This window comes from Narcine bancroftii, chromosome 7 (genome assembly GCF_036971445.1).
Source record: "Narcine bancroftii isolate sNarBan1 chromosome 7, sNarBan1.hap1, whole genome shotgun sequence".
Taxonomy (NCBI): Eukaryota; Metazoa; Chordata; class Chondrichthyes; order Torpediniformes; family Narcinidae; genus Narcine; species Narcine bancroftii.
In genome coordinates, this window is record NC_091475.1 from 209,550,371 (window position 1) to 209,567,974 (window position 17,604).

General features: G+C 46.2%; 1 protein-coding gene across 2 annotated transcripts in view; it reads left to right on the top strand.

Annotated features, from left to right (window-relative positions):
- The window catches only part of LOC138740162 (kelch-like protein 24), a 43,483-nt gene extending 27,236 nt beyond the window's left edge, over nt 1-16,247 (top strand). Inside the window, exons 3-7 of one of the 2 annotated variants that reach the window (XM_069892559.1) lie at nt 2,592-2,776; nt 6,365-6,483; nt 7,553-7,741; nt 10,331-10,519; nt 14,686-16,247. In XM_069892559.1, coding sequence (XP_069748660.1) covers nt 2,592-2,776; nt 6,365-6,483; nt 7,553-7,741; nt 10,331-10,519; nt 14,686-14,871 — 868 coding nt within the window. In that variant the 3' untranslated portion in view covers nt 14,872-16,247. The remainder of the gene's footprint in view (nt 1-2,591; nt 2,777-6,364; nt 6,484-7,552; nt 7,742-10,330; nt 10,520-14,685) is intronic. The other variant, XM_069892560.1, reaches the window with a different exon arrangement.
- The last annotated feature ends 1,357 nt before the right edge of the window (nt 16,248-17,604 follow it).

Sequence of the window (17,604 nt, forward strand, 5' to 3'; positions counted from 1 at the left end):
AATCAGTTTATTTGCGGATGATGTTATAGTATACTTAACAGAACCAGAACTATCAATAAAAGAATTATATAAGAAATTGAAGGAATATGGAGAAGTGTCGGGTTACAAGATCAACGTAAATAAAAGTGAAGCAATGCCTATGAATGATGCAGATTTCTCAAAATTTAAGAAAGAATCACCATTTAGATGGCAAATGCAAGCAATAAGATACCTAGGTGTACAAATAAACAAAAATCTCGGCCAACTATATAAACTCAATTATTATCCACTAATGAAAAAATTACAGGATGATTTAGAGCATTGGAAAGATTTACCATTAACACTAATAGGAAGGATAAACTGTATTAAAATGAACATTTTTCCAAGGATATTATACCTATTTCAGGCATTGCCAATACAACTGACAGAGAAATTCTTCAAGGAGTTAAAGAAAATAATAAGGAAATTTTTATGGAAAGGGGGGAAACCGAGGATAGCACTAGATAAATTAACAGAATGGTATAAACAAGGAGGCTTACAACTGCCAAACTTTAAAAATTATTATAGAGCCGCACAATTAAGATACCTATCAGATTTTTATCAAACAAGGGAAAAGCCAGATTGGACTAGATTAGAATTAGATAAAATAGGGGAAAAGACACCTAAACACATATTATATAAATGGGATGAAAAATTGGTACAACATAGAAGTTCTCCAGTATTACATCATCTACTCAATATTTGGAAGAAGATTCATGTAGAAAGAAATAAAACAAATTATCAATTATCAAAACTAATATTGACGCAAAACAAGTTACTCCCTTTTACAATAGATAACCTTTCCTTTAGAGAATGGGAGAAAAAAGGGATTAAAAGAATAGAAAATTGTTTTTCAGGAAATAGATTATTATCCTTTGAACAAATGAAAGATAAATACAATATAACTCAAGATACAGCACTGGCATATTACCAATTGAGATCCTACTTGAAGGACAAATTAGGAAGCAGTTTGAGTTTACCAGAGGGAAGTAACTTTGAATATGTGATTACAGATACAATGATAATCAAAAGATTTATAACAAATATGTATATTAAACTGCAAGAAAAGGAGAATGAGGAAACAAATGGTAAAACTAAACAAAAATGGGAACAGGATTTAAATATAAAGATAAAAAAGGAAACATGGGAGAAGTTATGCTCTGGAACGATGAGAAATACAATAAATACGAGGTTACGTATGATACAATATAACTGGTTACACAGGCTATACATTACACCTCAAAAGTTAAATAAATGGGACCCAACAGTATCTGATAGATGTTTTCGATGTAAAAAAGAAATGGGAACAACAATTCATGCAATCTGGACATGTGAAAAAGTAGAAAAATTTTGGGAAGATCTCAATCAGATATTAAATAAAATAACAGAAAACAATATACCAAAGAATCCAGAGATCTTTCTCCTAAGTAACATAAAAAACAAAGAATTTGGAATTGATTTGGAGGATGCACAAAAAAGATTTGTTAAGATAGCTCTAGCCGTAGCAAAAAAATGTATTATGTCAACCTGGAAATTGGAAGATAATTTGAAAATACAGCAATGGTATATAGAAATGAATAAATGTATTCCATTAGAAAAAATAACATATAGTTTAAGAAATAATATTGAAATATTCGAACAAATATGGGAGCCTTACATTAAATACAATAGTGAAAACCTACCGGGGACAATCTCTACCTAAGTTAATGGAAGGAAAAGGAAATGAAAAGAATGGACTCAGTGGAATTTCTGGTGTATTTTTATTGAATGACAACATTGTCTGACTGGTTTAATGTATCCTAGATTTTATACCTTAAATGGACGGGAGGGGGGAGGTGGGGAGGGTGGGAGGGGAGGAGGGAGGTGGGGGAGAAAATGACATTGTATATGTGTGAAAAGGAAAAAATGTGTATCATGGTTAATGTGATTAATGGTGTGAAAAATAAAAAATTTAAAACAAAAGACAATGTTGGAATTGGAGTGGTTGAGTTATGGAGAGAGGTTGGATAGACTGGGACTTTATTCCCTGGAGTGTAGGGACCTTGTGGGGGTTTATATTGGAGGAGTCAAGGTTAGCGCAACAATTTTACAGAATCAGCAACATGGGTTCGAATCTGCCGCTGTCTTTATGTTCCAGGGAACTCTGGTTTCCTCCCGTGTTCGAAGGACTTGCAGGTTTTGTAGGTTAATTGGTCACGTGGGTGTATTTGGCCGGCTCGGGCTCGTGGACTGGAAGGTGAGAACTGTATCTCTAAATCGTGAGGGGCACGGATGCTTGCTGTCATTTTCCAGGGTGGATAATTCTTAAATTGGATGGCAGCCATTTAAAGCAAGAGATTTAAGAAGGAGCGAAGAAGCAGCGCCTTTACTCCAAGGGTGGCTCGTATCTGGAATGAGCTTTTGGAGGAAGCTGTTGAAGTGGGTTCAATTTCAACATTCAAGGAACGTTTGGACCAGTGTATGCATGGAGAAGGGTTTATGAGGTGGGCAAAATGAGTTGAGTCCTCATGCCAGCACAGACGCGTTCCCACTCGAGGGTCAAGCCTCATCTAAGCTGTCTGCCCTTTGTGCAGGTTTGCAGATGTCGCCGAGGTTATCGTAGTGGTGGGCGGGTGCGACAGGAAGGGGTGGGGAACCCTGCCATTCATGGAGCGGTACCAACCGGCCACTGGGCAGTGGACCCAGCTGGCGAAGACACCGGACTACAGCAAGACTCAGTTCGCCGTATGCATCCTGAAGAACGACATCTTCCTCTCTGGTAAGTCCCACACTGCAGAAACCTGTCTGTGCACCAGTTGGCGCAACCCCCTCCACTTTTGGTTCACTATCAAACTAATTGCTGCATTTGAGTAAGACCACGAGGTGTAGGAGCAGTAGGCCAATCAGCCCATCGAATCTTCCCCACCTTGCCATCACGAGCTGATCCATTCCCCCACTCAGCTCCACCCCTGTTGCCTTCTCCTCATAACCTTTGATACCATTCAGATATGTCAATCTCTGCCCTAAATACACTCAGTGACTTGGCCCACACAGCTGTCCATGGCAGCAAATTCCAGAGATTCTCCACTCTCTGGCTAAAGAAATTCCTCTGCATTTCTGTTTTAAATCAATCCTGGATGTTGTCCCCTCTTGTCCTAGACTCACCCACCATGGGAAACAACTTTGCAACATCTACTCTGTCCAGACCTTTCCCCATTCAAAATGCTTTTATGAGGTTCCCCCCCCCCCCCCCATTTATCCTTCTCAACCTCAAGGAGTCCAGTCCAAGAGCCGTGAAATGGATGCTAATCTCTTTATTCCAGGCATCATGCTTGCGAATCATCTCCATTGTCAGTTTGGGCTGATTTATTGAATAGTGCACAAAGCAAAACCTGATCACTATATCTTGGTATGTATGGAACTAAACGTCAAAGCTTCAGATGCTGGAATCTGGAGCAAGAGCGGAGAAGATGAGGAACTGAGCAGGTCAGGCAGCATCCGTGGAGAGAGATGGACAGTCATTGTTTTGGATTGGCGCTATTATGAGATCCAATGACGGTCCTTTGCTTTCCTCGAATACTGCCTGACTTTCTGAGCCCCTCCAGCTTCTAGTTTTGGCTTGAAAATTCAACAGTATGTGTGTTACCATGGGAGTATGTATGCATCACCTAGGGCTCCTAGAACGCTTCCACCAGCGTTGTCTCCGCTCCATCCTCAACATTCATTGGAGCGCTTTCATCCCTAACGTCGAAGTACTCGAGATGGCAGAGGCCGACAGCATCGAATCCACGCTGCTGAAGATCCAACTGCGCTGGGTGGGTCGCGTCTCCAGAATGGAGGACCATCGCCTTCCCAAGATCGTGTTCTATGGCGAGCTCTCCACTGGCCACCGAGACAGAGGTGCATCAAAGAAGGGGTACAAGGACTGCCTAAAGAAATCTCTTGGGGCCTGCCACATTGACCACCGCCAGTGGGCTGATATCGCCTCAAACCGTGCATCTTGGCGCCTCACAGTTTGGCGGGCAGCAACCTCCTTTGAAGAAGACCGCAGAGCCCACCTCACTGACAAAAGACAAAGGAGGAAAAACCAGACACCCAACCCCAACCCACCAATTTTCCCTTGCAACCGCTGCAACCATGTCTGCCTGTCCCGCATCGGACTTGTCAGCCACAAACGAGCCTGCAGCTGACGTGGACATTACCCCTCCATAAATCTTCGTCTGCGAAGCTAAGCCAAAGAAAGAAGATGTTTAATCATCTGTGTGTGGACATCTTTCTGCATACAGACATTTGGAAGCAAGCACGTGATTCAGATTCATAATCTTGACTTGCAATGTGGACACTTAGTTCAGAACTTTAGAGCACAGAAGCTAGGCCCTTAGCTCAACTTGTCCGTAATAGTCTGATTTGCCTGTGTTTGGTCCATTTCCCTCGATTTTTCTCTATGTCCCTGTCTACATTTAATGGTGAAAGAGGAAAAGTTCAGGGGGAACCTCTTCACAGAGAGTGGTGGGAGTGTGGAACGAGCTGCCAGCTGAAGTAGTGAATGAGGGTTCAATTATAACATTTATGAAGAATTTGGACAGGTCCATGGATGGGAGAGGTATGGACGGATATGGGTTGGGTACAGGTCAGTGGGTCGAGGGTGGAAAAAAATGATTTGGCACAGACTAGAGGGGTCGAGATAGCCTGTTTCTTGCTGTAATTGATCTCTGATCATAATAATTGTCCCCAACCCTACCACTTTCTCCGGTAGCTCATTCTGTATACCCACCACCCTCTGTGTGGGGAAAAGGTGGCCCTTCGGCTCCTCTTAAATCATTTCTTCCTTGTCTCAAATCTATGCCCTCAAGTTTTAGACCTCCCTTCGCTGGGGGAGAAAGACCATGACCATGACTGGTTGCCTTATCTCTGCGCCTCCCTGATTCTTTCACAGAGGCTGCCTGGACCGCAGTGGTTTTACGCTTCAGATTCCAGCATCCTGTTTATTTTCAGACCATAAGACGTGGGAGCAGAAATAGGCCATTCAGCCCATTGAATCTGCCCTGCAATCATGAGCTGATCCATTCTCCCACTCAACCCCACTGTCCGGCCTTCTCCCCATAACCTTTTGATACCCTGGTTAATCAAGAACTCTTCCTTAAATACGCTCGATGACCTGACCTCCACAACCACCTGTGACAATGAATTCCACAGATTCACCACCCTCTGGCTGAAGAAATTAATATATAACCATATAACAATTACAGCAATGAAACAGGCCATCTCGACCCTTCTAGTCCGCACTGAACCAAGTCCTCTCCTCCAGCCCCACCTATCTGCACCCTGCCCATAACCCTCCATTCCCCTTCCATCCATATACCCATTCAATTTTTCCTTCAAAGACAAAATGGACCCTGCCGCCACTACTCCTCCCGGAAGCTCATTCCACATTCCCACCATTCTCTGAGTGAAGAAGTTCCCCCTCATGTTACTTCTAAATTTTGCCCCTGAACTCTTAACTCAGGACCTCTTGTTTCAATCTCTCCTACCCACAAAGGAAAAAGCTGATCCACATCAACTCTACCTATCCCCCTCATAATATTAAATATCAAATCCCCCCTCAACCTTCTACGCTCCAAGGAATAAAGATCAAATCTGCTAAATCTTTCTGGTTCTGAAACCCAGGTAACATCTTTGTAAATCTTCTCTGCACTCTCTCTCTACCTTGTTGATATCCTTCCTCTAATTCAGTGGCCAGAAATGCACACAGTTTTCCAAACTTGGCCTCACCAAATGCCTTGAACCGTCTCAACATCACCTCCCAACTCCTGTATTGTATGCTTTGATTTATAAAGGCCAGCATACTAAAAGCCTTCTTCACCACTCTATCCACATGAGACTCTACCTTCAGGGAACGATGAACCGTTATTCCTAGATCTTTCTGCTCCACTGCATTCCTCAATGCCCTCCCATTTACTACCTATGTCCTGTTTTGATTATTCCCACCAAAATGAAGCACCTCACACATCTCAGCATTAAACTCCATCTGCCATCTTTCAGCCCACTCTTCTAAAACGTCCAAATCCCTCTACAATCTCTGAAAACCTTCAACTCCACCTATTTTTGTATCATCCGTATGTTTACTAATCCAATTTACTACCCCATCATCCAGATCAGTAATATAAATGACAAACAGCAAGGGACCCCAAAACAGATCCTCCACATCTCTGTTCTAAGCAGATACCCTTCAATCCTGAAGTTGTGTCCTCTTATTGTAGACTTTTCCATTGTGGGAAACAACCTTTCTATATCTATTCTGTCCATCCCTTTCAACATTCGGAATGATTCAATAATAACTTGTTTTTTTCCCCCTGTGGTCACTCAGGTGGGCATCTATACACCAAGGACGTGTGGATGTACAACTCTGTGCTTAACGTCTGGCTGCGAGTGGCACATTTAAATAAAGGAAGGTGGAGGCATAAGATGGTGGCTCTACAAGGCAAGGTATGACCCTGCAATGGGAAGTCATTGGTGCTCATTTCATCTCTGGGCAAAGGAGAGGTACCCAGTGTCCACTCCTCTGGGGTAGGTTTGTACTGCCATTCAATTAACCTACCCCCCCCCCCCCCACTCCGAGTTCTCAACTTTCATCGTGGAATCTCCATTTAGTCCCAAAGTCTTCATGGATAGCGTTCCAGATTTTGGTTCCTTCTATATGATGATGGATGAAGATGGGGGAAGGGGTTATCTTCTGTCTGGGCACTTGCCAACCAGATGGCATTAACGTCGACCACCAGTTTCTGTAACCCCTCCCTCCCTCTACCCCAAAGCTTCCTCCCTATCTCCTTTCCTCTATTGCGCACTCTCTCTTGCTCACTCTATGTCTCACTCACTGTCGCGCTCTCACCCTATCATTTGATGGGCTGAATGGCCTAATTCTGTACATACGTATTCTGTTCTTATTCAAGGAAGGCAATAGACAGTCGACATTTTCGGGCCCGAGCCCTTCTTCAGGAAATCATTTGAGAGACTTCACCAGAACCAGGTGCCACTGTAAATCTGTTCCCATAAATTAATCTATTTAGGCTCAAAGTCCAAGTCATGACCGAGAGTGGAATGAGGGAAATAGGCAGAAATGCAAGCAATGAGAAGCAGGAGGAACTCAGCAGGTCGGGCAGCATCTATGGGGAGAAATGATCTCTGCTTAAAACATTTACATTTTAGATTTAGACACGCAGCACGGCAATAGGCCCTTCTGGTCCATGAGGCCCACGCCGCCCAATTGACTTGCATCCCTGGCACGTTTTGAACCGCGGGAGGAAACCGGAGCCCCACCCATGGGTAAAACCCATGCAGGCACGGGAATAACATGCAAACTCCTTACAGACGGTGTCAGATTCGAACCCCAGTCGCTGGCGCTGCAAGAGCCTTGCACAAACAGCTGCCACCAACTTTTGTTTAATGACCACTTCTTTCCATGGATGCTGCCTGACCCACTGGGCCCCTCAAGTGGGTGGCAGAAGAAAGTATTGTCCCTGACTGAAACTAATTGCATGTCATTCTGACTATTCAGATTTATGCAGTGGGCGGCTTTAATGGATGGCGCAGGATGTCCAGTGTCGAGTGCTATGATTCTTCCATGAACTCCTGGAGCTTTGTGGCTCCTTTATTGGAAGCAGTGAGCTCCGCAGCTGTGGCTGCCTGCTTAAAAAAAATCTACGTCATTGGGGGAGCGGTGAATAATGAGTTAAATTCCTCCAAGGTAAGACACCAATGGATTCGAGAGTAGAAGGTTGAGGGGGGATTTGATAGAGGTATTTAAGATTATGATAAGAGTTGATGTGGAAAGGCTTTTCCCATTCAGAGTAGGAGAGACTGAAACAAGAGGTCATGAGTTAAGGGGCAAAAGCTTAGAAGTAACATGAGGGGGATCTTCTTTACTCAGAGTGGTGGGAGTGTGGAATGAGCTTCTGGGAGAAGTAGTGGCGGCAGGGTCCATTTTGTCACTTAAGGAAAAATTGGATAGGTATATGGGCGGGAGGGGAATGGAGGGTTATGGGCAGGGAGCAGGTAGGTGGGGCTAGGGAAGAGGACTTGCTTCGGTGTGGACCAGAAGGGCCAAAATGGCCTGTTTCCGTGCTGGAATCGTTATATGTTCAGAACCTCTTCTGAGCGGGGTTTTAATGAGACTGTACTGTAGAAGGCTCTTTCAGCCCACGAAGCCTGTGATGCTCAATTATTACCAAATAACCTTGGGCTTTTGGATGGTGGGTGGAAACCAGAGCATTCGGGGTGGAAAACCCACGCAGATCTCAGGGAGAACATACAAACTCCTTGCAGATAGTGGCGGATTCAAACCAAGGGTCGCTGATGCTGTAACAGTGTTGCTTTAACCACGTCACGAGATTAAGGCATAGGAGAAAACAGGCTATTCAGCCCATTGAATCTATCCCACCATTTCAATCATGAGCTGATTCATTTCCCTACTCAGCCCCACTGCTCGGCCTTCTCCCCATACCCTTTGAAGCCCTGGCTAATCAAGAACCTATCGATCTCTGCCTTAAATACACCCAAAGACCTGGCCTCCACAACCACCTGTGGCAACAAATTCCACAGATTTATCACCCTCTGGCTGAAGAAATTTCTCCACATCTCTGTTCTAAGTGGATGCCCTTTAATCCTGAAGTTGTGCCCTCTTGCCCTGGACTCCCACCGTGGGAAACTGCTTTTCTACATCCACTCATTTCAACATTCGAAATAGTTCAATGACAGCAATAGGGTGGCACAGTTGGCACAGCGGTTAGCGTCATGCCGTTACAGCGCCAGCGACCCAGGTTCTAATCTGCTGCTGTCTGTAAGGAGTTTGCACTTTCTCCCTGTGTCTCCAAGGGCTTCCTCCGGGTGGTCCCACTTTCTGCCCACTCTCCAAAAGTGTGCGGGGTTGTAGGTTAATTGGGGTAGTTGGGGATCACAGGCTCACGGGCTGTTAATGTGCTGTTTGTCTAAAATTGGAAAAGAAACATTTAAGTGGCTTTTTAACCTGACTTGTCCATGTCACTCATGCTGCCTTTCCTAAGTTAGTTCCATTTTACCCATACCCCTCCTCAACCTTTCCTGTCCATGTACCTGTCCAAATGTCTTGAGATTGTCCCTTCCTCTCCTACTTTCTCTGGCAGCTTTTTCCACGCCCCCGGCACCCTCTGTGTGGGAAAACCTTGTCCCTCGGGTCCCTTTCAAATCTTTCTCCTCTCTCCTAGTTTTAGAGGAGCACAGTTATGGACTCCCATACCCATGAGGGGTCTGGAAGATTATGACTGTTAACTTGTCTATGCCTCTAACTAGCGGTAATCCATGAGCTACCCCGATAATAGGGAGGTGGTAGATGCGAGCGATCCTCTGGTTGGAACTGAAGACTGAAAGTTCTCCCTTGTATCCTGTTTAATTTTTAAATCCCTCGCTCAGCAACATCAATGGAGAGGTCAAAGGTTCATCTTATTGTCATGAAAAAAGTTTAATGTAGAACACGACAGCACAGAAACAGGCCCTTTGGCCCTTCTAGTCTGTACCACACCATTTTCATTTTACCCCAGTCCCACTTTCCTCCATCCAGTCCATAGCACATCCAAGTATCTGACCAAATTCCTCTTAAATGTTTAAATTGAGCCCACATTCACCACCTCAGCTGGCAGCTCGTTCCACACCCCCACCACAATGGGTGAACAAGTTCCCCCTACACTTTTCCCCTTTCACCCCTAACCCATATCCTCTAGTTTGTATCTCACCTCCCCTCAGTAGAATAAAGTCTATCTATGTTTAGTCTGTCTCCCCCTTCATAATTTTAAATCTATCAAATCTCCCTTCATTCTTCTACGGTCCAGGGAATAAAGCCTTAACCTGTTTAACCTTTCCCTGTAACTCAGTTCCTGATGTTTGGGCAACATCCTAGTAAATCTTTGCACTCTTTCTATCTTATTGATAGATAGGTACACTTCAACTTGAGCCTGCTGTAAGGCAGACAGAAAGTTGCCAAGAGCATTGCCCGGCGCCCCTAACAATAGGAAAATGAGAAACAGTCCCTTCAGAGACACTGAGTGTCCGTGGATTCACCTCCAGCGCTGCAAGCCTCCATCGGCTCGAGACCCAAACCTCCGACACGGTCAGGAAGCCTTCAGCACCTGAGACCCAGTGGGAGCCCTTCTTGCCCTCAGCGCCCTCTCGACTCCCACGAGCAGGTCTCCCACAGCCTGTGTGGGTCACCTGACAGCAGCCGGTGTGGGTCCCTTGGCCGCTGAGCCCCCTCGCTGGTCCACCGCCATGGTCACATTCCCAAGTTTACGTGTTCCTTTTGCAGGTGCAAACCTACAATCAACGGAAGGATGAATGGACGTTTTCAAGCTCCACTCCTTTTGCTCAAAGATGCATTAATGCTGTGAGCCTGAATGACTTGATCTATGTGATGGGAGGCCTTGTGGAGTGCATATACCAGTATGACCCCAGACAAGACTTGTGGTCAATTTTGACTCGTACTCCAGGACCACTGGTAAGACGTCCATGTTTGATCAAACCAATTAGATATCTGTGATTTCCATTCCCTGGAAGTTTGTTGTAAAGATGGACAAATTTGGGTGGCTTTCTCTGGACCTTTCCGGGCTGAGAGGAGGCCTGATTGAGGTTTATATAACTATGAGAGGCATTAGGTTAGCAGTCAGAATATTTACTCCAGGGTAAAAATGTCAAGTGTCGGAGGATGTGTGTTTCAAGATTCCTTGCATGATATACTTCAACTCTCGTCTCAAGTTCTAGTTTATAGTCATCTGATTGTACAAGGACAATCCGACAAAACAGCGTTCTCCGGTCCTCAGTGCAAAACACGCAGACACACAACCAGATGTAACGCACATACAGACAAATAATACATATGCAGGATGAATATTTTATCTAGAAAAAATAACTATTGTACAAATGAGAGTCTCGGAGGGTTAGTGTGAGGAGTTCATTTGGTCATTCAGAATTCTCACTGCCCGAGGGAAGAAGCCGTTCCTCAGCCTGGTGGTACTGGCTCTGATCCTCCTGTATCTCTTCCCTGATGGGAGCAGCTGAAAGATGCTGTGTGGAGGGTGGATTGGGCTCTCTTTAGGGATGGGGGGTGGAGAGGGAAACTCCAGCGATCCTCTGCCACAAGGCAACGAGTCGCCATGAGCATTGCCTGGTGTCCCAAAGAGTGAGAGAAAGAGAAGCAAAGGAGGTGAACTGAGTGTCCGTGGATTCTCCTCCAGCACTTCTGCAGCTTCTCAGATTCCAGTTCGGGCAACCCGAGCTCCACATCTAAATCTCTGACCTGATGAGGAAGCCTTCAGCGTCAGAGGACCTTCAGGAACCCCTCTTGCCCTCAGCACCCCCTCGAATCCCGGTTCAAATACCTGGATCCCAGTGGCCAGACTGGTGTAGGTCCCAAATCACCAGTAGCCTGTGTGGGTCCTTCAGCCACTGAGGACCTCGCTGGTCTGTGGCCGTGGTCGTCCCTGTAGGCTTGTCTCCCTTGCTTCTCAACGGGGTGCACGCTCCCTGTTTCTGGTGCCCTGCACCAGTCCGCAGCTCCCCCAGAATCCGCAACCCCTCGTGGATCACTGCCCAGCACGTGCGGCCATCTTGACCACAGGCCTCCGTGGTTGCAGAGTTTAAAAATAAAAACTGTCGTCTCCTCTAACAGGCCTGCATGGAGCCATCAGCATTAAGGTGAGAGTAGGAAAAGTTTAAAAGAGATGTGCATGGCACACGGAGTGGTGGTTGCCTGGAGCAGGCTGCCTGAGGTGTGGTGGAAGCAGATTCAATTGTGGTACTAAACAGGCTTCTTGATGAATGAATGCGAAGGCGATTGAGGGGTATGGAGCTCATGCAGGCAGCAGAGGTTCAGTTTAATTTGGGTATTATGTTTAGAACAGAAGTGATGGGCCGAAGGGCTTGCTCCTGTGTTCTATAAGTACTTCAGAGTTTCAAATTCTGCCACAGCATCTGGTAAACATCAAACCAGAATTTGCCAACATAATGTTGATGAACCTGAAGTCTTACAACATGGAAAAGGCCCACAACTGTATTGCCAGCAATTCTGGTCACCCAGTTGTACTTGTTTATAAAATAAAATGGACATTCTGTGCAGAAACTGGCCCTTAGAACCATAGAACATTACAGCACAGACACAGGCCCCTTCTAGACTGTGCAGAACCACTTTTTTTTTAACCTATTCCCACTGACCGGCACCTAATCCATATCCCTCCATACCCCTCCCTTCCATGTACACATCTATATTCTTCTTCAATGTTAACATTGAGCCCACATTCACCACCTCAGCTGGCAGCTCGTTCCACATTCCCACCACTCTCTATGTGAAGACATTCCTCCTAAACTTTCCCCCTTTCACCCTTAACCATGTCCTCTGGTTTGTGTCTCACCTCCACTCAATGGAAAAAGCCGACCTACATTTACTCTGTCTCTCCCCCTCATAATTTTAAATGCCTTGATCAAATCTCCCCTCATTCTTTTATGTCCAGGGAATAAAGTCCTAACCCGTTTAACCTTTCCCTGTAACTCAGTTCCTGAAGTCTGGAACTTCTCTGCACCCTTTCCATCTTATTGATATCTTTCCTGTAGTTCGGTGACCAAAACTACACACAATCCTCCAAATTTGGCCTCACCAATATCTTGAACAACTTTACCATAACATCCCAATTCCTGTACTCAATACTTTGATTTATGAAGGGCAATGTGCCAAAAGCTCTCTTTACAACCCTATCCACCTGTGACACCACTTTCAGGGAATTGTGTACCTGTATTCCCAGATCCCTCTGTTCTACCGCACTCCTCAGTCCCCGACCATTTACCGTGTATGTCCTTTCTTGGTTTGTCCTTCCAAAATGCAACACCTCACACTTGTCTGCATTAAATTCCATCTGCCATTTTCTGGCTCATTTTGGCAGCTGGTCCAGATCCCTCTGCAAGCTTTGAAAACCACTTTCACTGTCCACAACGCCTCCAATCTTAGTGTCATCTGCAAACTTGCTGATCCAATTCACCACATTATTATCCAGATCATTGATATAGATGACAAACCACAATGGTTCCATGGCTGATTCCTGAGGCGAATCACTAGTCACAGGCCTTCAATCTGAGAAGCATCATCCACCACTACTCTTTGGCTTCTTCCATCCAGCCATTATTGAATTATTGAACTCAGTTCACTACTATGAATACCTAGCGTCTGAACCTTCCTGACTAACCTCCCATGTGGGACCTTTATCAACTTTCATGGTAACTATATAATCATATAACAATTACAGCACAGAAACAGGCCAACGTCTCTTCTAGTCCATGCCGAACACTCCCTCCCACCTAACTCCACTGACCTAGGCTCAACCCTTAACCCTCCATTCCTTTCCCATCCATATCCGACTTCTCCTTAAGAGTTCATTTCAAGCCTGCCTCCGGCACTTTGTCTGGAAGCTTGTTCCACTCACCCATCACTCTCTGAGTAAAGAAGTTTTCCCCTCTCATGTTTCCTCTAAACTCCTCTAAGCTCACGTCCTCTCGTTTGTATCTCCCCCTTTCTTAAAGGAGAAAGCTTCTCCACATCAACTCTATCTACACCCCTAATAATTTTAAATACCTCAATCTAATCCCCTCTCAATCTTCTATTCTCAAAGAATAAAGAACCAAACTTATTTAACCTTTCCCTATAACTTAGACCCTGTAATCCCAGCAACATTTTAGTCAATCTTCTCTGCACTCTCTCCAAATTGTTGATATCTTTCCTATACTTTGATGACCAAAAATGTTCACAATTCTCCAAATGTGGCCTCACATTTGTACAAATGTACACATTTGTGGTCTTGTACAATTTTAACATAACATCCCAGCTCCTAGACTCAATGTTCTGATTCATAAAGGCCAACATACCATAAGCTTCCTTCACCACCCTATCCACTTGTGACTTCACATTCAAGGAACTCTGTATCATTATTCCTAGATCCGTCTGTTCTACTGCATTCTTCAATGCCCCACCATTCCACATATATGTCCTATTTTGATTAGCCCTTTCCAAATATAACACCTCACGCTTATCTGCATTAAACTCCATCTTTCAGCCCCCTCTTCTAACTGGCCTAAATCCCTCTGCAAGCTTTGAAACCCTTCCTCACTATCCACAGCTCTGCCTATCTTGGTATCGTCTGCAGACTTACTCATCCAACTTTCCATCCCGTCATCCAGATCATACATGTATATGACAAACGGTAATGGACCCAATAGTCAACCCTGAGGCACACCACTCATTGCCAGCTTCCAATCTGACAAACACTTATCTGCCACTACTCTCTGGCATCTCCTGTTCAACCTTTCTTGAATCCATTTTACAAATTCAATGTTAATACCTAATGATCTAACTTTCCCTGAGGAATCTTGTCAAAGGCCTAACTAAAGTCCAAATACACAACATCCACTGACTTACCCTTATCGACTTTCCTAGTAACTTCCTCAAAAAATTCGATTAAGGTTGGTCAAACATGATCTTTCCCCTCATAAATCCATGTTGACTGTTTCTAATCAGTCCCTGGCAATCCAAATCTTGTATATCCAATTTTTTAGAACACCTTCCAATAATTTACCTACACTGATTGTATAAACACTGACCTTGCTTCTTTCTGTGATCCCCAGGAGAACAGTGGGTTGACGGTCTGCAATGGGATGCTTTATATTTTGGGAGGGAAGGATGCTTTGGCAGAAGGCACGGACCAAGTGCTCTGTGTGGACCCCACCTCGAGCAACCTGAGCCACGTGTCCAACATGCCGCGGTGCGTCAGTTACCATGGCTGCGTCACCATCCACCAGCGGGTGAAATAGAGGAGCTGGCTTGTTTCCCCCACCGCCGCACAAGCACTTACAACTTGGATGTGATGCCTAGCCTAATCTCCAATAAGCCAAGCTCTTGGAAGAGCCATCGGCAGGACTGGGCATCTGTGGTCGAAATTGCACGATATTACACTTCCTTGGGTTTATGGTCATGTGCACCAAGATCCAGTGAGAAATGTGTTTTGTGAGCTGTCCAGTGCCTCAGCCCATATACAGTACAGCAGTAAAACACACAGAATATAGTGCAGAGTGACAGAGATCAGTTAGAGCAAGTGCAATGTAATTCCGCCACTGTGAGGTTCATTTAGGAGTCTGTTAACAGCAGGAAAGAAGCTGCCCTTGAATCTGGTGGTGATCAAGCACATATGTGACCATGTGTTTCCGAGGCAGCTGGAATTCAAGATGGGGGGAGGAGGTGATGGTCTGAGCCACGTTCACAACCCTTTGCGGTTCTTGTGGTCACACACCACGACAGGATGGTGCGGCTGTTAAGGGACCCGGGGACCAGCCTACCTTCCCCTGGCATCTGAGGAAGTCGTGAAGCTGGCGCACTTCCTTGGCCATCGCATCGGCAGGGTTAGTCCAGGAGATAATTACGCCAAAGAACTTAAAACTGTCCGCTACCCCCACCAATCTTGGCCAACAAATTTAAAAAGCCTATTCCAGCCCCAGCCCCCTTCCCTTCTCCCACCTCCCCCCCCCCCCCCAATCTTCCATCAGACAGGAAGATACAGGAGTCTGAAAACACAGACCTCCAGATTCACGGTTTGCTTCTTCCCAACTAGTTCTCAGATACTAAATGGACCCTTCGTCTCTGAAACTGTGCTGTTTAAAACCAAGTGAAAGCACAGAGATGCTGGAAAATCTCGGCCGGTTTTGCAGTGTACATAGGAGATGAAGATGTATTACTGACGATTCGGGCCTGAACCCTTCTTCATCTAAAGCCTTTACCTCCGGCGGACACTGTTCCTGCAGCATCTCGGTGGTTTACATCAATCACAGTGTTTGCACACTTTGCTGAATCACGGTTTTAAACCAAACCTATTTCTCTGCACTACTACACTCTGCCAAGGATAGGTTAACTGTCCTCGAGTCTGGGGGTGCATGACCTTGCCCTCCTGAATCTTCTTCCCAATGAGGAGGGGAGAGGTGAAGAGAGCGTGGCCGGGGTAGGGACAAGACTTTTAATGTCTTCCAGTGCGTGACTCACTAGATCCTGGGGTCCATATACCCCTGAGAGGTCCTAACCTATGGAATAACCCCACTGGACTTCATCTGAACGCTGACAGAACATGGGCTCACAGTCGCCGGTGCCTGATTCCCTCAGCACCATTTCCTCCAATTTTCACCATCCAACACTCATTTCAGCTTGGATTTTATCCAAGAAAAGAGTGTGCATGTGTGGGGTGCGTCAGTGTGGGGGGGGGGGGTGGGGGTGGCGGTTGATATGTGGTGGGGTTGCGGGGGTTGTGTATGTGGTGTGGTGGGAAGGTGGGGGGGTTGGTGGGAGGGTGGGGGTTAGTGTGAGTGAGGGGGGCTGGTGTGAATTGGAGGGGTTGGGGTTGGTGTGAGTGAGGGGGGTGGTATGAGGGAGGGTGGTGTGAGAGAGAGATGGAGCTGATGTGGGTGGGGGGGTTGGTGTGTGAGAGTGGATGAGGGGGTGGGAATAGGAGGGGGGTAGGTGTGTACGTGTGTGTGCTTGAGCGTAACTAAGGAACGCTGATACATTTCCCCAAGCCCACTCAGTGCGTGATCAGGAGATGTATCCTAGGGGCTGCAGTGTTCACTGGACCGCGGCACTGGAGAGAGAGGCTCAGGAGATGCTGTTCACGTTTCCCTGTTGGGTGCTTGTCCACTTTGCAGCCACCATGACCCAGTAGTGTCGGAGGGACTGTTCAACCTGATGGATTAGATGAGGTGTGACCCTCTCCCGAATGAAATGCTTTACACACAAACGTGTATTGCCGCGTGTGCTCGTTCCGTGGGCAGGCGTCACGAGGTGCACCTACCTCTCAATAATGCCAAAGCAGCAATAACACCCATGTCGCACAAGTATTGGCCTTGTAAATCAACTGCTGCCTTTTTGGATATCTGCCATGGATTCATTCGTTGGTGGTCCTGAAGTCACGCGTTTCCCCAGGGCGAGTAAGCCACTTTTCCCAGTCATAGAATATTGTTTCAAAAGTATCTTGTGAAAAAAGTATTTGATCAAACTGTGAAGTGTGATAATCACATGTTTATAGCTTATTAATCCTACAATGTGAACATGATTTATTGTGTGTGTGTGTGTGTGTGTGTGTGTGTAATGAACATTGTCTCTGTGTCCCATCCCTATTGCTTCCCATCCCTCCTACCCCCGGGTCTCCTGCCCCCATCCCCTCCTGCCCTCAGGTCACCTGCCCCATCCCCTCCTGCCCCCCAGGTCAACTTCCCCCATCCCACCAGCTTCCATCCCTCCTGCCACCCAGGTCAACTGTCTCCATCCCTCCTGCCCCTCAGGTCACCTGTCTCCATCCCACCGCTTCCATCCCTCCTTCTCCCCCAGGTCAACTGCCCCTATCCCTCCTGCCCCCCAGGTCACCTGCCCCCATCCCACCTGCTTCCATCCTCCTTCTCCCCCAGGTCAACTGCCCCCATCCCACCTGCTTCCATCCCTCCTTCTCCCCCAGGTCAACTGCCCCCATCCCACCTGCCCCCATCCCACCTGCCCCCATCCCACCTGCC